We start from the raw sequence: 24,164 nt of genomic DNA, 5'->3' as shown, positions 1-24,164 counted from the left end.
ACTGAACCTTTTTTCTTTTTCCTTTCACACCAGAGGAGTACTGGGCTGTTGAGTCAGGAGTCCTTGTTTTTGCATGTGTATACCCACATATATATCTACCACACAGGCAGTCTCGTTCACTGTGTTTTTGTGGGAAGGGAAACTTTTAAGAAGGATTAGCTATGTTTTGTTATAGCGTCTTTAGGATGGTGGGGTGGGCATTGGAGGGAAACTATTTTGAGCTTGCCTGCAATAAGGAGACAAATACTGGCTTTATTTCATTTTTGTTTACAGTGCCCTAAGTGGGTGGTTGGGTTTTTTGTTTTGACATCTGATCTGGGCTTACAATGCTCTCTGATACTTACTTTTCATAGAGGATGCATCTACGACTCAGGCTAGGTTCTCTTATGTACGGGCTTCACACACATTTTTATGGAGCAGTTTCTTTGGCTTCATGCCTGGAATGACAATGTGCCCAAAGCCTGGGACAGTTTGGGAAATTAGTTCATTGCAAATTTGGAAATATAAGCCATAATCAAAATAGAAAAATAATTTCCTATCTATTCAGCATGCTTCTTTGATAGGTATAAAACAAACATTGCTATCTTTTATTTCTGTAGTCATTAATTCATTGAACAGAGAATTAGGGATTTGTGTCCTCACATGTCTTTGCCCTTCATTAGCCAGTTGTGTATGTTTAATTTGAAGCCTCTTCCTATTGTAATGATAATGAGCAAGTCTCAAACTTTCAGAAAGGAACAAAAGCAACTATAGTCCAGAAAAGGGGACAATACCAAGGTTGTTAAACGTATGCTTTTTCTGTACTTGTGGCCATCACTGGTACAGAGATATAGGACATGCCATGCTGAAGCAGCTCTTTGATAGATGAGCTCCAAGCATCTTACAAGCCTGAAAATGGGAAGCGCTCTACTGTGACAGCATCAGTTAGTTTGCCGTGGGTATGCCTGGGCTGTGGTACCCAAGCAGTGTTTAAATGACCTGCCACTGCGAGCAAATGATGGAATAAACGCGACAAACAGCAGCAAAGCTTACTTCTCAATGTAGATGGTTGTTATATAACATATACATATATGAGAAAGGCATCCTTTGAATAATTCCTACTGCAGGCTTCTTTAAAACTCTATCAAAAGTATGGCATAACATATAGAAAATAATTTATGGTGAGGATTCATGGCTCCTCCCTTCAATATGTTACACATTCCTCACCAGTCCCAGAGAAAAAGATTGGAGTTTCAGGATGTGAAAACTAAAATAAGATAAACCCCTGAGGAAAAGGGAGTATTTACAGTGTTGTGCAGTGTTGTTTGTTTTTTTCCCTCTGGGGCATCCTATAGCCTGGTTTTGATTGTTTTCTGGCTTTATTTTTTATAGTCATTTTCTGACTTTCACATACCATATTTAGAAGGGTTATGGTTCGTTTAAATGTCTTAACTAATTTGTGTGTTGATTGTGTAGTCATGATAACTTAATTTTTGTAGTAGGTTGTTAGCTGGCTGTATCTATTTTTCCTCTATGCAATCTAGAATTTAAATATAGAGATTTAAATATAAAGGAGTTTCATGGAGGAGTGAAATCTCTTGTAAATGCAAAATATCTGAAGCATAGACTTTCTTGTACTGAAAAATGCTTTCCCAAGCACTTTCAGGCTTTGGGCTATGAGAATGTATGCTGCTTCTTTTTCTAGGCTTACTTTTTCAGTGCTAATAATGGTATGTTTGGTACAGGCCATGTATAAATTTAATAAGAAGCAAGCACTTCTCAGTCTTGTAGCTGTAGCCATGTTAGGCTGTGGCTGGCATGGCAATGAGGACTACCTACCTTCTTAGCAAATTTTTCTGCAGTAAAAACTTGTAATGGCCTTTAAACACACCCCTGGCCTTACAATTTTTTAGTAAAGAAAGGGTGCTGTGTGTGTGATAGAGGTATTCTTGGTGGTGTGATTCCCCCCCCCCCCCAGCATTTGCAGTGTGAACATTTCTGAAGATGTAAATGTCAGCATTACGTAGATGAGCCCAAATTATATTTTAATAAACTTCATAAGCTTCATGTGAACAGTTTTCTGTGCCATGAGTATACCTGTTCCAGAACATTCATGCTATATTTCTTTTTTTTTTACTTACAGAAGAAAATGGTTTTATGATGGAAATTCTGGATTTGTTCTGTGCAAAACTCATATGGAGCAAAAATTGTTAGAATGGTCTCAAGAGCACACAGAGTACAATGTGATCTGAAGTAGATGTCGTGTTGACAGAATCCTCTAATAGTCTGTACTTTGATTTACTCAAAGTGTGAAAAATATCCTGCAGTCACATGATCTCTTTTGCTTTTCAAGAAATATTGTTTGTTATTCTCTGTGTGCATTTGGACTGAAGCCGTGCTTGGCTAAAGTAGCTGCAGTTCAGCTGAGTTCCAGATGAGTCTGTCCACTTAACAAATGTTGGGCTTAACTCTCAAAGTCGGGCCATTCTAGTGATTTAGTAATCTATTAAACTGATATGATGTAGATGTTAATAGCGTAAGTATTTTTAAAATGCAACTTCATCATTAACTTCTATCTCTTTGCATAGATAAAATCCTTGATCTTACGGCTCCAGAGGCTTCAGGAAAAAGCAGTAGAGGAAGATGACTATGATAGAGGTGAGAGTTGTTCCCTCCTTCCCCCACTAGGTCATGCTGGGTTTTTTTCCCTTCCCCCTTCTTTCTCTACTAATTTAATTTTACATTTGCTACATAGTGGTGGGTAGGTGTGGACGGTGAGTTTAATGAACTGTGTTGTTTATTCTGATGTATGGCAGGAAACAAACTAAAGAATGAAGTAGGTCAGCAGCAAGTAGCAACAGTTTTTATTTTCTTGAGTCACATCACCATGTGGGAAGGTTGGAATCCAAATATCCACCATCTGGATCAGCTGTTTTGAAGCAGCATGACTTTAAAAAATGCAGAAATGAATTAAAGCTTTGAAAAGAGAAAGGACAGGCACTGTCTGCTGACAGAGTGCGATTTGTTGCTTGCTACATTTAGTCATGACACTACAGCAGGTCTCAAACACAGAAATGAGGTCAGTAGCTATTATAAAAGTGAATGATACCGTCCTGTGGGATTAACTTGATGTCTGCTGAGTTGAAACAAAACTACCATCTAGAGAATATGGTGATGATACAGCTGCTGGCAAATATCTGTATTTGAATAGTGCTTTTCCTTTCAAATGCCTTGGTGCTTCTGATAAGCTGTGTATGCGTGTGTTTATAATTAGAGCATCTATTAACATACATCTTGGATTTCTTATTTCACATGGTAGTCTGTATTCAGGTACTCATATTTTGATAGTCTTGAGGTTCTAGGTTAAATTCTTCCTGCTAGATCTGTCTTCAGTTGGGAAGCCCTGCAGATGGTTCAGTAAAATCTGCATGGGTACATCAGAGAAATAAGGCTGGAAAAAAAATAGTTTCTTTCCTGCTGCTTTTTTATTCTCAGCTTTTAGGTGGTTGGGGAGTGGCCAAACTTGCGGTTTGCCTTTCAAAACCAATATGTGAAGCTTTGCAGTTGTACCACGGTTCTGTTTCCCTGCCCCCAAAGATGTCCTTCAGGACAACAGAAATGTGTTTTAATAGTGTCCAGGGAGTAGGTGTGTAGCCCTTTTACAAGAGTGGCTCTGCTGACCTCTTAAACGCTCATCTGTATGTAGGAGAAAAATCTGCTACTGTCGCAAGTCATTCTTTTAGTGTGGCCTTTTCCAGGGAGGGAAACCTTTAGCTGTGTTACAAGCTAAGGATGTCGTAGATATTCATGGGTTTAATCTCTGTGAAATAAACATTATTGATGTGTATGCTTTACATGTGTAACACTCGTAACTCTTCCTTTTTTAAGTGCCTCTGGGTTGAGTTCCCAGTTGGAGACTTCCTGACAGCTGTGTACTCCGTGCGCATGGTTCTCACTCATTACAGCTGGGATTTTCTGGGCAGTCATCCACTCTGACAGGAGTGTTTTACTGTATCAGGTGTGACATCTGCCTGCGATGCCACATAGTCATTGACCACAGTGAAAAACAATGACTTGCCTAAGTTTGCACAGGAAGTTGTTACCTAGTTTTCCTGGGTGCTAGTATTGTATCTTCAAAGCAGGACTATCTTTATGTTGACCATTATTTTATTAATTACCCTTTCCAGTTTCCACCCTAGTTGTCAGGCAGGTAGCACAAAGGGTGGTTTGCAGAGTCTTGCATTAATTCCCTTCAGAAAACCAGTCTGGCTGAAATGTGATTTCACCATGTGTTGTGGGCACAGCTTCCAGACAGCAAAAGTGGCAGCAATGCAAAGGTGGAAAGGAGCATCTACAGGTGAGATTGCTGTTTTCTGCATGATGGCTGGCATATATAGGCTGAAAACTTTTGTCCTGATACAGGACTAGGTACTGAGGTGCTTGAGAGACTTTGCTTTATGTTCCTCCATTCTTTTGAAAACTAGAACTCCACCTTCACACAAGTGTTCCCAGGAAATGGCATGCTCCATGGATGTACATGACCACGCATTCTTAATTTTATCAGTCCTTTGAGTCCTTGACCCATTTACTGTCATACTGGTCTTTGTTCCTCATCTGATAGAACTGTCAGCTGGGGTTTTTTATGACTACTTTTCATTATGTTCATGGTATCTGAACTGGCTTCCTTGTTTTCTTTTGTGAATCACAGGCAGCATATCTCCAGGGAAAGACTTGCACGGAGAAGGTGCCATGCTGCAAGAAGAATTAGAGCTGTGACCTTCCTTCGTTGTCTTGCAGTTGCAAGCTTTCCACCTTTGCTTTTAGAGCTATGTCACAGTTCCTAGTGGAGAACAAAGTCTTGCCTGGCATAGAGTGAGGTTTGAAGGCTTATTAAAGAGCTTACAGGTTGGCCTAGTACCAATTTCTGTTCAAGTGGAATCTGTAATTAGCCTTCTTTAAAGGGACCTTATTGCCAAATACTGCTAGCATGGAATGGAATTGCTAAACATTCAGAGCTGTGATGTGGGACATAAATGAAATATATTATCAGGGAGTGGGAGAAGCTGACAGGGTGTATTGTGGAGGGCTGAGGATGTTTTAACTATAATGCTAAAAAGAAAACTATTGTCCCTATAATTTTGGGGGACCTCTTTGAATATAGAGTGAGTCCTGTGTTAAGAGCAGAACTGTTTTGAATGGGAGATGGTGGTACTGCTGTGTGTGGTGATAGCATGGGTCTTGCTGATTTGGGGGTGCTGCAGGGGAAGGGGTGATCTGGTATTATGTGAGTAGCTGCAAAATACCCTGTATGTGAAAGATGTGAGTAGAGGGGAAGGAGGGCAGGTGAAGAGAGGGTATGGGTGGCCATACCCGCAAATGGAAAACAAAATTGTCAGTAAATACATTATTATATGTAACTGTTATCACTTCAGTGGTAGAGGCTCTTCAGCTTCAACTGTTGGCAAGAACTCAAGCAATTTTCTGACTTTGGCTCTCTAAGAGCCATCCAGTCCTGCAGGAGAGAGGGCTCTGTTTTTAACAGCAGTTCAGTGGGAGGGAGATGTGTTAGCACTTAAAACTCCTCAAAGTGCTTAGGACTGGTTTCTGCAGTCTGAAACTGCAAACTTAGCAACTTAATGAAAGCCAAGCCTCTGCTGTCTGATATTGCTGCTTTCCTGCTCTCTAGAGCTTTTTGAAAGCTGCCTTAGTTTATAGCAACTTTTTGAAACTGAACTTTAAGGAAAGTGGTGCCCATACAGAGGATGGAAATGATGCATTGTACTATTGGTTGTGGCAACAAGACTAGGATGCTTACCTGTGCTGTACTTTCTTAATGACCTGCCAGCATGGTTAGGGTATTGGTGTAGAGGACTGTCAGCCATTCACGCAGCTACAATTTCTTCCTGTATTTCTGGCAGCCTCATGTGTATGGGGTGTGTGTGTGTTTGTTCTGAGAGTGTTGAAGGGGCTACTTGGGGCAGAGGATGTTCTCCTGCGCCGTGTTCATCCTCCTCTGCTAGGGGACCCTGAGTACAGTGCTGCAAGACCTGCAGGGTCCCCTCTCTACTATAGCCACCATGGGTTGTTCCAAATGCAGATGTTCCTTGGCTGTGAAATGTTTGTGTGAAATGCACATTCAGGGAGACAAATCTTCTCACTCCTGGCTTAAGTTTAAAAAGGAAACATGAGGATATTACATGTTTTATTCCTTGTTCTGTGTTTTGAGGTGATGAAATATCAGGAAGTTGCTTATTTTTTCTGTATTTACTTGTAGTCTCCTCTTGGTGGCCACATTACTGTGTATTTTCAAAGCAGGTACAGTACCATGGGAATATGATAAGTGTTTTGCCTTGCATAGCATATAGTAAAAATTGGTCTGTTCTCCAAGGATCACTTGGAGTGTTGTCATGGCTCATTATTCATGATGGAGCTTGACAGCTCCAAGGTTAAATGCACTGCTGAATACAGGAGGTTAAAAAGAAGAAAAGAAGCAGCTTATTTTGTGTCTGTGTAAGTTGTGCCTGCAGTGGAAGCAAGTGTATTTTGCACAATACAAATCTATTGCCCAAACATTTAAACTCCTTTTCCTGTTCTTTGCTGCTTGAACTTCTCAACCTTGCCTGGTGCAAGGGGCAGCTGGATTGGTAACTGTCAGGACTGAGTCTTGCTGCTGCATTCCACCACTGGTTCATATGCCATCTTGTTATTCAGAGATAAGTTTCTGCTGAGCTACTGATCTTTTCTTATAAATTATTATCAATTTTAAACTCTTGTTTGTAGGAATGTGAGTGTGTGGATTCATTGCTTGCAACTGGTAGAGAAGGGTAACTTCCCTGTACAGATCATATTCAGAGTTAGGGCTCTCCAGTGAAGGTCATTGTGTTGATCAGAGCAACTCCCCATCTGTTCAACATGGCAGCCAGAAGACGGAAACATTTGTGCTTGTTATGGCAAAACCTAACCTATCCTACCAATGAAAATTCACCTATAGATACACTTAATGTCATGTAAGCCTTCAGTTATTCTAGCTGAGATATCAAGGCTTGGGCTATATGAATTGGTGAGCTGCCATGGACTGTGCCAGAGCACTGTGTGCTCTGCAGGAAAATAGCCTATGTTGTTTTGTTGTATTCCTTTTTTTTTTTTTTAACCTCTCCTCTCTGCTAGTGCTCTTTGAGACCTCTTCATGCCAATTGTCCTTTTGGTGTCTCGAGAACTGCAGAGCATCAAGGACAGAACCCTGTGGTGCATAGGAGTTGGAGCCTTATTTCATGCATTTTCCATTCATCAGAACTGTAGGAAGGAAGGACTTTGTAGCAGTTAGCCACCTGTACGTTTACAGTGGAAGAGATGCTTTGCTCACTTGCAGAGAGAGTAAAACAATGGAGTATGATTTTAAGTAGTATCTGGCTTGAAAATGTTACTTGTGAAATAGTTTTCAGAGGGGGGTCTTGGCCACTTCTTACGTGGTGCTTGCGAACACTGAATTATGCAACAGTCCCAAAGTCCTGGCCAGATGTATAGCTGTTTGGAAAAAATAGTTTTCCTGTTTAAAGTGCTATTTCTAGTCATAGCTTTTGAATACTTGAGCTAATTTGATCTTCAGGCAGGTGGGTGTTGTGTTTGGTGTGTTTTGGTTTGTTTTTTGTTTTGGTTTGTTTTTCCTTTGGAAGAGCTATTTGCAGATGAGGGTTGGGTAGAATCCCTGCTTTACTTTGATTATTTCAAACTAAAGCTTGCTTGGCAGATGGTTGTTAGGACACAGAAATGAAGACAAGTTAGCTGCTTGGAGGAAGGACAGTGAATTTGAGAGAAGCTGTATTTGGAAATAACTTTCAAAGAACATGCTACTTTGGATTTTACTTGTTTCACGATGGCACATACCTGTGCAAGTAAAATCCTTAAACCTAGCTGAGTGAAGCTCTACTTTTGAGGCTACTTGGTTAGATAAAAAGTGGTGGGGTGGACATTGGAGGAGCAGAGTTTCTGTGACACAGGAGACTTACTGTGAGTTTGTAACTTGCAGTTGCAGGCTGTTGAGTTGGAAATATGTTTGGGGCGGATGGGACAAATAGGGCTTTCTGTTGTGCTGTATCGTCAGAGCCTTGCTCCATCACAAGCTTGTAGAAGTTCCTGAAATCTGTAGGTAAGTCTTTTTGGATTTCATTTTCCATTTTTATAACTTTCCAGTAAAGCTATTAAGAGGATGGGGGGAAGGGCTTGTACAAATTCTCAAAATCAAATCTTCATTGCATGGGTCTTGTTTATTTTGTCTTTCTTTGACAGACTTAGCTTCCACAAAAGGGTTTAGGTGGTTAAGGAAAGGAAGTGTTTATGTGAAGTGTAAGTTTATAGGTATGAAACTACTTATCTTGCTGTCAGGAAGCTGGAAAACTCAGGTTATTGGGTTTTTTTAATGCCAGAATGGTGCTTTTTTTTTTTTTTTTTTTTAATTTAATTTTATTTTAATGGCCAGTGTTTATGAGAAGGAGGTCTGCTATACATTTCTGGGTGCATTCACTTGTATTTGTTTACTCATTGCTTGTGTGGCACATTTATCTTAAGCAACTTCTTGAAATGCTTTCAATGTGAATCTTCATTTTAACCCGGTTGTTCAGTTTTCGTCTTGTAAGGGTGTGGCTTTGAGGTAGAATAAGATCTTGCTCTTGATCTGCTTATGCCCTCACATTGAAGATGCAGTTGTGTTTTCTCTGTCTTTAATTCCTTAGCCAATATTGGAGAGGAAGCTGCTGTAGTCATGCAGTATCTTGCTTAGACCGTGCAGCCTAAATATTTTTAGGAAGCAATAGTATTTTGTGGGAGGCTACTATGCTCTCTTATTTTAATCTTGGCCAGCGCGAAAAGGTTCAGCTACATCTTGTGTTTCTGGAAGCTGCTTGACAAAAAGAAAATTGCTGAAGTTTTGGCATACCATGTGCTTGGAAGCTTTCTCTACTCCTGGCCATCTGCTGTCTAAAACTGACACTGCGGGCTACCCCTCCTGTGATAGTTGGGCTCTGTTTCTCAGCCTGTGATGCAGCCAAGCTGTTCCCAGACAGCCAAGCTAGTCTTTTACAAACAAACAAGCAGTGAAAAAATCTGAACAAAATAAGCAATTGTGGATAATTTAAGAGCTTACTTGCTGTATTGCAGTTGGAAACATAGAGCTCTGATGGGTGTGTAAGAGCCTGGAAGCTGTGTTGATGCGCTATCTGGACAGTACCCACAGAGTGAGTGACACAGCTCTCCTGCCACCCAGCCCATCTGCTTACTTTGCACTTGCAAAATCATGCAGCCCAATTTTATATTCAGGACAGACTTATCTTTCTCTTGCTCTTTAGGAATATTAACTCCAGATAAGAAAATCATCTTTCATTTGCAGCATGACCACTGGAGACAGTATGAGTATTAATTAAACCAACTACTAGAAATTTATTTTGCTGCCCTTGTCTTACACTTAGGATATAAACATCTTAAGTGAGTGGGGGCACCTTCTCTCTTTAATTGTTGTCTGCTTAATAAATGACTGGACCTGGACAGAAACTTCTAGATGGCGTGGTAATGCAACTTCTGTGTAATCGGGGATTAAAAAGATGCTGAATGACTGTGACTACCACTTGAAAGCAAACACTGAAGTATTCCAATGTGAGTTCTCTGTGGGGAACTGATAACACTCCTTGCTGATTGCTGGGTGGTGTATGGTTGAATTCTTTAATAGGATGCTTTTATTGGCAGGTCTGCAGAGATCTCCATCATTTGCCAAACTTCTCTGCAAAGTGGGACTGCCCCCAGTTAATTAACTTCTTTCTCCTGAGGTTTCACTCCTGTCCTCCCTGTCCACATGCCCAGACCCAACTGCTCATCCTGGGGTGCATTCATAGTTCTTCAGGCATGCCTGCCCCCTCCAATGTTTCCTTGCCTTCATCATATGCAAGCTTTTGCATGTTTCTTATCTTTTGCCTGTTGAAGGCGAAGGTAGAAAATGTGCTGTTTTAAGGACATCTTTAGCCTTCTTGGGACAAGGGTAGGGTTATGGCAATGATTGTTAATCAAAAAGGTGAAGAGGGGAAATTTCAAATTCCTAGCACTCTTATACGATAACATGGTTTGGACAAAGAGCTAGTAAGTCTGTAAGAAATCTGATAGTGGGAGCATCTAAACCAATGCCACATATTGTAAGTTTTAAACTTCTGCTGTTGACATCCTACCAGTCTAATACTGGTCAGGATTTCTGGTAGGTTTTAATTTGAGGAAGTGGCTGGTACATCTCTGTACTCACTGAGGTTTTTTAAGCATGAAAAAATAGATGAAGTTAATGAGTTGGATTGATTTGATGTATGGCAAAGTTGAATGAAGAGCAAAGTGAGGTGCTGTGGATCAGAGGCATAGTTCAGACATGATGCTGGAACCAAATACAAATAAAGATGAACAGCCTTTTTAATTAGATCATTGCAGAACATAGTATTTATCTGACTTATTTGTGGGTGTCCATTCATGCACACCTCTGGCATTCCCAAATGCCTCAGTATATCTCCCTGCCGATGATAGCTTACTGGAGGAATAGTGTCGTAGAGAGAAAGCGTTAATGTGTGGGTTGCTAGAAGCTCTCCAGGGTTCGTTAGACTTCTTGAGAAAATGTGTCAGTGGAAGCGAAAAGCAAAACCAGTTTGGTATGTGCCATGGTATCGTACAAAGCTCATCTTGCATTGCACCGAAGTGTCAGGGACAGTGCTTTAGACTGGAGGACCTGTGATAATGGTCTCAACAATAAGACCTTTTTAAAAATCAGTACAGTCGAGTTTTCTGGAGACAAAGAAGAGTTCAAGAAACCTTAAGACTGCAAAGAATCAGGCCCCTGTAAACTGATGTACACGACTTCCTATTTGTTAGAGCTCAAATAGCTGGGTTCTTCCCCCCAAATGACATTCAAATGTTTTACCAAAGAAAGGATTTTCTTTTTTTGTCCCCCCCCCCCCCTTTTTTTTCCCTTTATGCTTTGACCTTCACCTGCCCAGTCTCAAGGGTATGGGTGACTTCTAATACTGGCAAATAACTGGTATTGTAGTGGAATGACTTTTGGCTGCTGCTGTGCACTGGGCTGATGCTGTGCTCTTTTCAAAATGAATTCTGAGTGACAGCAACGAGTTTCTCAGTGGGAATCATTTGACATTAAATGACTCTCTTAATGATGAGCATATAGGAATACAGAGAGAAAAGGTTCCTGCTGCACACCATAATGTAGTGCAAAGCCTACTAGTGGGGTTTATTGCTGAAAATTCCTCATATATCAAATACCATTCAAGGGGAACAATTTCTTAATGCTTAATCTGAGCAAGAGTCAAACTGGTGATCTGGAAGCAGAAAGCGCAATAGCACATTAGTAATTCTACTAAAGCCTTTTGTTTGCGGGTTTAGGAAAGTAGCTCTGATAACATAAGGGTGCTACACTGATTCTGACCTTCTCCAAATGTGCTCAAGCAGTATCTGCTAGTTGGTGTTCATAGGCCAAATGTCATGCTTTGTTGCCAAGTTCATAGAGGATCTGCTGCCCTGCCTTTTAAAAGAACAAACAAAAGGAATAAAACAAAAAAGCTCAGCTCTTTTAAGCACACAGCAGTAATTAAAATCAAACCAAACTTCATATTGAAGTTTGGGGGGTGTTGGTTTGAAATATTTTAATTATGACCTTTCCTGGCTAGAGAAAACACCTATGAGCAAGAGCTTATTTATGAGCAAGACCCCAGTCACAGGAGGCTTCAACAGCTCGTTATTCTGGTGCCATCTAACCAATAATAAGAATGAAAATAGCGAGGCATTCTGGACAAAGAGGTTCCAGTCATGCTGTGTCACCTGCCTCACAGGACCTGTGGCAAGAAGAATTAAGATGTGTGAGTGTATTTTCATAATGTTTTTATAAAATGACAGGATCTTTCAGGGGAAGAAATGCTGAAGATGCTGAGGAGAATGAGAAATGTTTTTTTTTTTTTGTTTTTTGTTTTTCTTTTTTTATAAAAAAAGTCCAAAATAGAATTATTCCAGAATTAAAATTTAATTCTGCTTCAGAGCACTGTGCCTGCAGAAGCACTGCTACTGGAATGGCTTTCCAATATAATTATTCTGCATCATGAGTCTTTTCATGTCTGCCTATAGATAAGTCCTCTGAGTTTCGTGCCGTTTTCCTGTCTCAGGTGCTTTTTTTCCACCTGTAACTCCAAGGACTCATATCAAGGAATACATAGGGTCCAGTAGGGTGCTGCTATTTCATTTAGATCACTCTTATATTTATTCTTTGACATTTTCAAAAATAATCGTGCGACTCCATATGAGGAGGAGAAGAGAAATTTGCCAGAGGAGCAAAATCTTCATTCCTCGTGCCATTTGTGCTATTATCAAATGTCTGATTCTTTTAATTTTTTGCTACTTTGCTTGTTGGTTGAACCTGCCTGGTTTTGTATATAAGAAGTGTTTCTTCCCTCCTGCTTTCAAAATACTTCAGCTCTGCTTACTTATAGGTGTTGTATTTACTGACCCATTCATTCTGAATATTTAGGGGGCAGCCTTACATGCTCAGCAAAACTATTTAATTTCTGTTGCCCCACTTGGGGTGGGGGAGCCCTTTCCTTTTAAATCAAGTAAGGAGAAGGCAAAGCTGCGTGTCTGTGTGAGAGTGGCTAATGCCTACCCCAGTGTAAACAGACGGGAGTTACCCAGAAACAGTGTGGGCAGCAAGGCAGCTGAGCTGTATATGACTGACTTTCTTCTTTTGTGGCACACACATTTGTTGTGGGGAAAAAAAAAGCCAAAAATGTGAAACGAAATGTGTTTTGCTTGTTGAAGTATCCTTAAAAATACTGTGTTTGCTCAGAGGAGGAAAAGAAATTCTGTTCCTATCCAAGCTGGAGCTCAGTTACAGGCTACAGGAGGTATAGGTCATGAGAGGGCTGGAGTGTTTTGGAGTGTAATGCGGCAGGCCTGGTTCTGCTGGACAAGCATCCCCTGGGTTGTAGGTTTAAGGAAGCAAACTTGGACCTTGACTTCAACAAGCCTCTGGAAAGAAGTTTCTTCTACCTCTATGTGTGCTCCTATAGGAACTGTGCTTTGAGTAGTGTCAGCCCCGTTTCCTGGCCTCCTTTGTGTGCTAGAAACAGCATTGTGTCTCCTGCCTTTCTGGAGTTAGAAGCCAAGTCTGCCTTGCACATTGTGCCTGTTTTAATTTGTCTAGAAGCCCATTTTTCACTGCTTTAATTTTATAGGGTCTAACTGCTTAATAGAAACTTTCTTGTGAAGGGTCCCTAACTGTCATTCAGAGTGAGTGCTTTTAAGAGTAACTAATAAGAAACTGAATGTTTGCCTGCAAAATCAATTTTTATTTCAGAAGTTAGAAGGGATGAGAAATTAGTTCTTTGGAGACACTGACCCTCCTTGCTGTTAAAAGCTTTCCTGACTCTCCCTTTCCTAAGAAGCAGCCTTTCCTCTATTTCTGTCAGAAAAGCAAACTTCTGTACTCCCAGTTCCCTGCTTCAGAGTTTAGTGTGCTCCCTGGCCTTTGCTGCACTTAGCCATTTCTTTATGTAACAGGTGTGGATGGATCAGTGGCATGTATGCCTTCCACACTGCTTGAGCAGAGATCCTAAAAGGATGGGGTGTTCTTAGCCATTTATTTCATGTAAGGCTGTGGGGTTTGTAGACAACAAACCCCAAACAACAAACAAAACAGTTGTTTTATGGATGGTTAGTTGTTCAGGTGTGTATAGTTGATGTCTCTCAGTTCTAAAGAAAGTCTGCTTTCTCACACTTTTTTTTTTTTCTATGGGCTTTATTTTTTTCCCCATCCATACAAAGATATGCTGTATGTCTGCCAAAAATTACCAAAGTCCATTCTTAATATTCAAGATATGTCATGTAATACCATGGCACACATTGTTCCCAGTAGTTCCAGTGCCTACCTAAAAGGGATTCTGAGAAATGTTACCTGTGGTGCAGAATTCCTTGAAGTATTCTTGTGAAAGCAAAGAAAACATTTATACAACCCTGGTAGGCAACCGGAAAGGCTACCTATACCAAAGTGCATTGGATAACCTTTGGAAAAGTCAAGAAAACAGTGTGAAATACTAGATATTTTTTTAACTCTCATCTGCAGGCTAATTGACTTTTGACAGTTGGAGGCCTTTTTTGAAGTGATGTATAGCACACAAACCTGTCATCTTAGCTTCCAGGCAAGTACACAGAAGAAGCTGGGGCCACCTAAAGGTCACAAAAAATACCAACCGCCCCTTCTATGCAAAGAAGTTGAAAGCAACAACCCAATTCAACTTGCAGGAGAGAGGTACAGAAGCTGAATCTTACTTGATGTTAGTATTCTGCTCAGCTGAGATTAACTAACTGCCACAGGTTTCTTTTGAAGGTTAGGATGAAGCTGTGGCAATACTTATTTCTAGTCAGAGATGTTCTTGGGAGCTCAGAGTTAAGGTCAGAAAGTTGTACTTCATCAATTCCAACTCTCATGAAATTCACAACTGTCCTGCTTCCTCCAGTTTGACCTTGAGTACCTGACTGAGGAACATCCTCCAGATCTGGGGTATGTTTAGCAGTATTATGATGTATTCAGTTCTGTAGTGCCTGTGCATGGTCTTTGCACAGGTGGTGCTCTTGCCATTCTTGTTTTTCAGTTGATATTTAAATGGCCTCTTTCTTCCTTATTGCTCAGCTGCTTCCAAGCATAGGCAGCTACTTGCTGCTGAAATCCGTGGGAATGACAATAATGAAAAAGGGCGTGTTAATTATCAGGGTCACCCCAGTGAGAAAAATGAATCTGCCGGAACTACTGTCCCCAGCTGGATCCTGTACTTCAGGGTTTTCCATTTGTTCATTCAGAAATGCACTGCTTGGGGTTCTTTTCTGGCAAAAGGGCTACCAAATGGCCGTTTCCTTACCACCTTAACTTTGGCCGTGAGGACCTGCCAGGGCTTCTGCTGTGCAAGTTCAGCCCTAGCAGATGCTCTTTTAAAAATGAAGATTTCCAGTCTTTCAGGCATGGGAATTGTGCATGAAGATGAGTGCATCCTGTGCATAGGGTGATAGGAGGAACTTTGGTGACTGTAAGGCAAGAAGCTTGCTTTCCCGTGTCTCCTGTTCGGATGTCCTCTGTTCCCATGCTGGCATCTTGCAACAGTAGGGTATCTTCTAGTAGTAACCCTTCTTCCCTCCGCTTTGTGTTTTAGGAAGGTGCTTGGCAAGTGTCTTTTGGGAATACCATGAGTCACATTTTCTTCCTCTCCTGTGCCCTTCTCGCATATTTGTTCAGCCAGCAGGGGCTGTTAGCCTGGGCTGCTGCTGTTTCTGCTTATCGCCTGGTGAGCAGGCTTGAATTTGCTCTTCAATGGTTTACTGTAGTATCCTGGGGGTGGTAGGGAATATTATCAACCTGCTGCTGTGCCGCATCTCTGTGGTTGTAAGCTGTCCTTTGGACTGCATAATCTAAGCTGCTTTGCAAGGTAGTAATTCTGCTGCTTACCTGTAATCTGAAGTCAAGATTGTGGGCATGATGACAAGGTGCATCTTCCTTGTCCCTTTCACTCAATGAGTTAATTTTCACCAGACTGGGAAGTTACTGACCTTTTCCTAGCAGGTGGTGTTTCCCTGCATTCCTTTATTTGCAGGAACCCTCCAGGAGCCTGAGGAAAAACAGTGAATGTATGAAAGGAGCTGGAGGTCATGTCACTGTGCGTGTCATACGTATGGGAGGGAACCTCATGCAGTATATCTACTTGCATCAAAATTAGATGCTGGTAGTTTGAATCATTACCCTCTGGAAAGTAGTAAAAAGGATTTGTGTGGTGGTGTGTTGTTCTTCTGCTGGCTCTGAATGGTTTGAGTCAGATTCTGCAAGGCCGTGCCTGGTTCCTGACGAAGTTCCCTGTCCCTTCCTGAGGCTACAGGCTTCTGTGTGTGATTGCAGAGGAATTTCGGCAGGAGGGAGTAAGGGGAAGAGGCTGGATCAAACTTACCCTTTGCTGTCCAGGTCTCTCGGAAGTGGGAGAACAGGATTGTACTTCTGACTTGCTCTTTGCCTACACTTTTTGTCTTTGGTCTTGTCAGAGCTTTCCATTTTGGATGAACAGTGGGATTTATTTATTTACTTTTAAGTAAATATTTACATTGAATCATATACTTCTTGTGTTCTCTCTTTCCCAAGAAAAAGATGTGCTACAACCACAGTGAGTGAACTTCACACTCTGCCCTGATGGGAGCCTTGTGGACAGCCGCCAACAAGATTTTAATCCTGTTCCAATCCTTTCTGCTAGGATTTGAGGATATCTGTACTTGTTTCACAGCTAGGGCTCATTGTTAGTGGATTTAGGTAAATAAGCTGAAGTCTTGCTTGTATGTGAAGAAAAGAAAGCCAACCTAGTAATGGTGAGGAAGCCATAGTGCTAGAGGACAATATTAATATCTTAATCCTTTTCCTGGTAAATAAGTAATTTAAAGAGTTGGGTTAAGAGTAAGGACAGATAATGGTTGGTTTGGTTCCCAAAGGAAGAGTTCTGAAACTGGATAGAATCACTGGGAATGTCTAAATTAGACTATATATTTTTGCTACTTATAAAAGATTTTATTTCTAACTTTTTGGGAGTTGTATGTTAATTCTTTTGCCTAATAACAGTGGGAGAAGAAGGTGAATATAAATTAGAAAGGTAACAGTGCAAATATTGCAGATCAACAGTGAAGCTTAATAACAGGGATATAACAGAGGGAGATATTCTACAGGAGTTTTCTGAAGGAATAACATTCAGACTCTTGCTTCCTTTGAAACTTTATGCAAATACTTCATTACTTCTTTTTTTTTATTGTACTCTTTCCTGTATTTGAAACAATTGTAGCCGATTGCATTTTCTGCTTAAGTCTGCTTAAAGTATTTCTGGAAGAGATTTTTGTAAACTTAGCGCAATGGAATTTTGTTTGAGGGTTTGTTTCTTAACCTCCATCGTCACATAATTGCGTTAAGGTATGGCTGCCTGCTAAGTCCTGTAGCCTGCTGAATTGATAGATAGGGTTTTCTGGCACCAGAAGTGTGTGCAGTCTTCTAGAGGCTGTCAGGCTGCCCCTGTAGGCCTTTCTCTCCATCTTTTGAAATGCTGAAACATCCAGTTGTCACTGCTGCAGGCAGGATCCTGTTCTGGTTGGACCTGAGTCTGATCTAGTCTGGCAATTCTTGTCACTTTACAACTTACTGTTTCTTCTAGTGGTTTAATGTGCCCGTGTTTTGTTGTATGTACATGCGTGCTGCTGGATTGTGCTTGGAAAGGTGTAAGGTATTTTCTGTCAACTTTTCTTTCTAGCCTTTTGTAAAAAGAAAAAAATCAAACATTTTTCTTCTGCAGCTTAGGCTCATGTAAGTGCCCCAGCTTGCAAATAGGCTGCACACCTGCAAATCCCACTGACTTCAGTGAATATCAGAATCTTTACATTTAGATTATGGATTTTTAAACTTTAACCTCTTCAGGTAGAAGACAGTTGTCCAAGGGAAAATTTTATTTACATAGTAATGGATCTACTTGATGAAGTTTCCAAGTGTAAGTAACATTCTTCAGAATGGGGGGGGGATATATGGTATTGTGTTAATGCAGTGACAGTTAAAGCATCCACATCTCAAGGGGTATGTGTCAAACACAATGCTTTCTTAATCTAAAAGACTTTAAAATGTTATTTCCTGTCTGTTACTGAACAGCTAGAAAGAAAAAATCTTTGAGGATAATTTTATTTTCTCCTTGGATATGCCTTACTGCAGCTGCTTGCAACCCCACATTGTGGTGCTGCCATCATTCATAGTACTTGTCAGCAGAGAAACCATTATGGCTTTTTAAGGTCTTGATAGTGTTGTTATTGAGTATCTTTGAATAACTCGTTGAATTTGACACACTTAGGAAATGTGCCAGAGGGTAAAACAAACATCACTCCCATTCTTACATGTGGCAGCTGAAGTGGCATTGAAGAGGTTTGTGAATACCACCCTGTCCCTTGGCCAGCTTCCAGCCTCCCCACTTCCCTGTGAAAGTGAAAACCTATGAAAGGAGCTATATGTTATGTTATGCCAGATTAATTTTTTTTTTTTTTAAGGGAGCAGTAAGGTTTTGAAAGAGGCATGTGGCTCTGATACCTGTACTTTCTGTCTCACAATATTTATTGATGGAATGGCCCAATTCTGATGTTATAGTTCCCATTTTTGATGATGTTATAATTAGCCTCATTCTGGAGGCATTCAGGTAGTTGATATCTGTTCTGTATCTTAGGGACAGAGTTGCAGCTGTCTCTGGTTAACTTTTGTTAATTTAATAAAAAGTTGTTTCTTCTTGATTAAAGCTTGTTAGGATGCACACAATTTTTTGGTTATGTTCAGCTGACGTGTAAAATCTGTTAAGACCTAAGCAGTTTTGCAGCAAATCCAGAAGTCCAGTGCTCATAGTCAAAACATTGATTAAATGCTATGGTGAGAAAAGTTCTTGGGCTTTTTTGCATTTAGAGTCCAGTGTGTAAAATATTTCTACTACTTTTCCTAGTAACTGCAAAATTTTTTCCAAACTTGTCTTGATGATACAGGTTCTGAGTCTCATATGCTGGTGCTCAATTTTTAATCTTTAACAGAAACTGAGAGTACACCGAGTCACATAAATTCGTTTTGGATAGATGTAGTGAGACGAGGGGAACCTGAACATCTTCCTTGCCCTTTTCTTCCACCATTGCATGACACAGCCCAGGCTTCCTCAGGTGATGAGGATCATGCATCTATGTAAGTTGGGTTGTTGCTCACTTAGCCTTAAGATTTCAGCTTCAGCATTAAACTGGTTTAATACTAACTTCTGTATTTGTATACATTATTTTTATTCTGTAACACACTGCTGATGTTCCAAATGATAGTGGAACATCTTTTTGGAGAAGCAGAAAAATGTTTTGATGAGAGAATAAGTTATTATACAGGAATAGGGAGCTAAAAAATAATACACAACAGATTTTGTGGGGTTTTTGTCGGTTTTAAGGTGATTTGTTTGGTTTTGTTTGTTTTAAACTACAAGAGCATATTGGTATTTTGCTATTTTAACTGTAGGCAAGCTACGTAAGTTTGCTTCAAATGAGCCGTCCATAACACGGGTATATCACTTACCATACGACAGTCTTCAGAGTTTTAATAGAAAACTGTATATCCCACTGAGCTCCTATTGTGATTGAAGCTTCAGAGTTGTAAGGTGTTGTTATCGATAAATGCTGACATTTTAATTTTTATGGTTCTGTGAAAAAGTTGTCCTCATGTAACTTTGTGTATTATATTTGTTGTATTTCTGAGAGCTATAAGGCCTATAGGTTAATCTGTTCTTATCAGAGTGTATAGGCAACGAGGCAGTGGGAGTAATGTTAGCTTGTGTCTTAGAAAAATAAATGAAGGAACTGCTCTTTTTTTTCCTCGATCATGTAGACTACTATAAAGTTATTTTCTATAGTGGCAATTACTGGACAGTGACCTTTACCGACTTATGACATTGATGTAGTGGAAGGGACGTTTTTCCACTTGACCTTTATGCGATGTGTCGGCTTGTCCTGTAGCACCAAATGAGTTGCAATTGACAGATTTGATGGAACACTAACTTGACAGAAGCTTATTGTTTGGAAGAAGATATGTGTTGAAATGTAGAGCCTCTAGTAAAGAACATGATAAAAGTTATTTGCATATCTTCCATCACTAAGGAAGAACTTGCTTAGAAATGACCACTGCCTAAATTGCAATTTGAACACTTATGAACTGAAATTCTAGCAAGTCAGCCATCAAATAGTGATATTTCAGAGTAAAATCTATTGTGTTTACTCTCCCCACTCCCTTTGTTTTTCTGTAACCAAGTAACAGTGATTTTCTGTATTTTAACCTTGCTTTTTGTCTTAACATTCCTCTCTGAAGAGGAATAAAAGTCAGACAAACTGTTTTCACTATACAGCAAGGAAGACATGTCTTACATAAGGATGGGAGAATGTGTGTGTGTGTACAAATATACACACCCAAAGGTGGAGGGATGTGTGTGTGTGTATAAATATATATAGATATTCATGAGTAGCTTCTTTGATAATTTATTAATATATTAAAGAAATAATGGTCAGATATAGTTCTGGTTGTGGAGAAGAACAGGGAGCTACAAGCACATGCTACAGTGAGGGTGAATAGTGTAAAGAGAACTGTAAGGGAGGGTCAAACTTTCCCCACTCCACTGTTCCAAGTGGGAAGTGCAGAGGCCAATTGTTTTTCAGATCTTCCAGAATAAAGCAGAGAGAGGATTATGCTTTTTGAGGAGAAATTGAAAAGCAAAGAACGGAAGTCAGTTATCTTGGGTATCTTGTAATCAAATATCTTTTTGTGCCCTGGCTGAAGGTTCTAAAGCTTCCTGTGAATAAAATAATTCCACTTACAAAATGGAGAAGACAAAGTTGTAGCGGAACCCAGGATCTGTCTGACACTATTCAAGTAGTGAATTATCGTGGCTTTTTAAAACTATTGAGCATCAGGATTCATAAAAGAGCAGCAAATGCCATCTGTCTGATCTACATATTTTACCACGGTTTTTCCAAAGCTGTCCAGTTAAGGTAAAGTAGCTGAATGGGTGTGGGTGGGAAAAGCAGCTCAGCTATCGTCTGTTGCATTTGCAGGAGGTATTTGGAATATGAAAGAAAGTTTAGAGAAGTTGCTGTTGAGACATATTAATGTAACCTTTCCTTATTATTTCCAAGACATTTTGCTGAAATAAATTCAGTAATAGGGTATGGTACTGGACAGAGTCAAGGTGGGAGGCTGGATAGAACTATTTATTTAGCTATGGTGAAACAGGTGGTGTGGGTATGCTGGCATGGAGTGAAATTTACAGCAGGATCCGCTACTGTAGCAGTACCATTTAATTGTAACTCATGAGGAAAGCAGAGATTAGTTACTGTGAAGCTGTATGCTAATAAAAACTTATTTCTTGCAGTGTTTTCATTTGTAGCTAACACATGGTACAGGAGATTTAATCACAGAATGGTTTGGGTTGGAAGGGACCTTAAAGATCATCTACTTCCAACCTCCCTACCATGGGCAGGGACGCCTACCACTAGACCAGGTTGCTCAAAGCCCCATCCACCCTGGTTCTCGGTCAATACAGACACTGGTCTAGCAGTTTTAGTTTCCATGCTGAGGAGGCTCTGGTGAGTAGGTGGAAAAGCTGCCGGAAACAGTGAAACATCATGGGCTCAGGCTGGAAGAAGGCAGTGAGTCTGCATGTAAAATTTTAAAGTCTCACAGCTTAAAGCATGGAGACCAGCAAAGGTGCCTTGACGCTGCTGTGTTTCACTTGAGTGGGACATGGAGAGGCTCTTCTGTGGATCGCCATGCTGGAGGAAGTCACGCCTCTTTGCAGTAGCCGTTGTTGGGTGGGCTCTATTTCTGTGTGGACATAATCCAGTTGAGCCTCTGCCTGCGTTTGGTGGTCAATGGGATGTTATCTCATTCTTAAGTGCTTTGCTAAAGAAAGAGCAGAGCCAAAGGACTGTGGAACTTGCTTGGAGAGCCTTTTGATCTTTTCCCCACTGCCCTCTGCTGACAACCTCCTGTACAGCTCGGCCCAGTGCCCTGTGTGCTTGAGGGGTAGTTCTGCCTGGAACACTTCCCAGGAGCTCTGTGCCGGGACGGTGGGGACAGCTGTAGTGCCAGGATTAAAAGAATATCATAAATGTGAAAAATAGCGGCATGTTTGTGAAAGGGAGCAAGGTGGGGAACAGTGATTTAAAAAAAAAAAAATACTCAGGATCCCTTTTGTTCAACTAGGAAAGAAAGGCTGGGCTTTATCTGGTTTTGAAATTAGAAAATTAAGAGGTGACTCCCAGAGGTAGTAGTCTTTTACAAGGAGCAGAGTCCTGTAAAAGAACAAAAGGGCACTAACTTTTAAGAAAAGGTCAAATTATGAAAGGGATAATACAAGGTTTCTTATGCAAGAAGCAGTTCAGATAGTGTAATTACAGCAATCCTTTTATCTGAAGATCTCACACAGGAGTTAATTAAGCCTAATGAGGCCCCTGTGGAGCAATTGTTACTATCCAAATTTTTACAGGCAGAGGACCTAGAAGCTGAAAGAAACGGGGTTATTCAGCGGAGATCACTGTAAATCCATGGTCATGAGAGAATACTGGGAGCATGATCTGAAGCCACCTGGCACAGCAATGAGCAGAACCCTTTCCAGGAAACCATGCTGTGTATCCCTTCTGCTTTTTTTTTTTTTTGTCTGAAAATGTTGCTAGATGTAGATGCATAAAAAGAAATGACTGAAATGGGTTCTCTTGATGATGCTCTTAACTGCTTCTGTTTGGTTGTTCTTCCTTTTATTTTTTCTTTCTTTTTTCTAATGCCGTGCTTAAGATCTGCAGGCTCCTGTGATATTTTGGTTAGCATTAAGTGTTTTGAAAGCCTCATGGGAACCAGTAGTAAGAAAAATATACCTATGTGGGCGAGACTTTGTATATTAACTACTTTCATGTGTTCATGTCAGTCTTTCCAGTGCAGAGCAGATGGATAAATTGTTTCATAAGCTCCCTACAGGGAAATCAAACAGCTCTTAATTGTTGTTTTTCTTCCTGTAGTACTCTTGAGCTGTTAGTAATTCCACAAGAAATTCTGTGATAGTACTGGTGGATGAGTAGGATGGGGAAACAATGAATTTCAAGATACTCTTACAATGCTTTGTATGTAGGATGTTGAACTTCTGAGCAAGTCATCTAAGCTTTTTGGACTAGATGATATCTAAAGGTCCTCTCCAACTGTCCTGGGTTTAGCAGTAGCAGTTATTTTTCTCCTTAGTGGCTAGTGCAGTGCTGTGTTTTGATTTTTTTGGCCTGGGAACAGTGGTGATAACGCCGATGTTTTCAGTTGCTGCTCAAATGTTTGGTCTGGCCAAGGACTTTCTGAGCCTCATGCTCTGCCAGGGAGGAGGGGAGGCCGGGAGGAAGCAGGGACAGGACACCTGACCCAAACTGACCGAAGAGGTATTCCATACCACAGCACGTCATGCTTGGGATGTAACTGGGAGTTACCCGGCAGAACTAGAGTGGACTGCAGGATTGGACGAGGTATCGGTCGGTGCTCGGCTGGGGGGAGTGGGGTGAGTTATCAGTCGGCTGGTGCTGAGGTGCTGTATTCTTTCCCCTTGTTGTTTCCTTTATCATTACTATTATTGGTGGTAGCAGGAGTGATTTGTGTTATACTTTAGTTACTAAACTGTTCTTATCTCAACGCGTGGGGGTTGCATTCTTTTTTATTCTCCTCTCCGTCCCTCCAGGGGTAGAAGGAGGGAAAGAAGGGGGGGAGTGAGTGGATGAGCTGTGTGGTTTATGGCTGAATTTGTTTAAACCCCAACACCAACCCAAACCATTCTGTGATGATTCTATGAAATGTTAAAATTTGTGACTAGATTTTGGCTGACAGCAGGCAAAGTAGTCTGAGGAAAATTACAGATGTTGTAAACTGTTCTCTCATATTGCTTGCTTTCTTAGAATATGGCCTTTCCTGGATGAAGGAGAACAGAGTGACCTTTGGGTGCTAGAACAGACATGGATGACAGAAATTGGGAAAGTGGCTAGGCTGGACTTAAGGTAGCATCTTTAGTAGTTTTGAAACGGTTTTTGGTTTTGCAACTACTGAGTGCTTGGGAAGGGTATCAGTTTAATCTGAGGGTAAAGGTTTAGTTCTTGAAGAATACTGGAGATAAGGAAGGAACAATGAAAGGAGAAATTAGATGTATATATTTGAGATTATGTAGAGTGAAGACCTGGAATACAAGAAAACATTGAGTGCTATTGTGGGAACACATGAGGGGAATGCAGGCAGAAAGAAGAATTAAAAATATTTTTCACCCAAACCTAAAATTCTGGTGTCCAGGTACTCATTCATTATGAAAGGATTTACTGTTTTCAGCTCAGTTACCGCAAAGACTTCCTTTATCTTTTCTCTCTTCTTTTTGTTTCTAAAGCAAATCTACAAGTTTCCCCATAGCACTCCCCACTGCAGTTTTCCGAGCAATTGGTTTGGGGATGTATGCATATACCTGTATTCTCTTTAGAGTTCTCTGTGGGTAATATCCATTCTATATGAAAAAATATTTGATACCTTTTCATCAGTGTGCCTT

At 40.6% G+C, this 24,164-nt stretch overlaps 1 protein-coding gene across 4 annotated transcripts in view; it reads left to right on the top strand.

The window, feature by feature from the left end:
* DISC1 (DISC1 scaffold protein) overlaps positions 1-24,164 on the top strand; it is a 200,698-nt gene that overhangs the window by 23,323 nt on the left and 153,211 nt on the right. For all 4 annotated transcript variants that reach the window (XM_065680273.1, XM_065680272.1, XM_065680271.1 and 1 more), the window contains exon 3: positions 2,568-2,637. In XM_065680273.1, the coding sequence (XP_065536345.1) occupies positions 2,568-2,637 (70 nt within the window). The remainder of the gene's footprint in view (positions 1-2,567; positions 2,638-24,164) is intronic.

This window comes from Lathamus discolor, chromosome 5 (assembly GCF_037157495.1).
Source record: "Lathamus discolor isolate bLatDis1 chromosome 5, bLatDis1.hap1, whole genome shotgun sequence".
In the NCBI taxonomy this organism is placed as follows: domain Eukaryota; kingdom Metazoa; phylum Chordata; class Aves; order Psittaciformes; family Psittacidae; genus Lathamus; species Lathamus discolor.
Note: the sequence above shows the minus strand (reverse complement) of the source record. Positions and strands in the feature narration are given on the sequence as shown.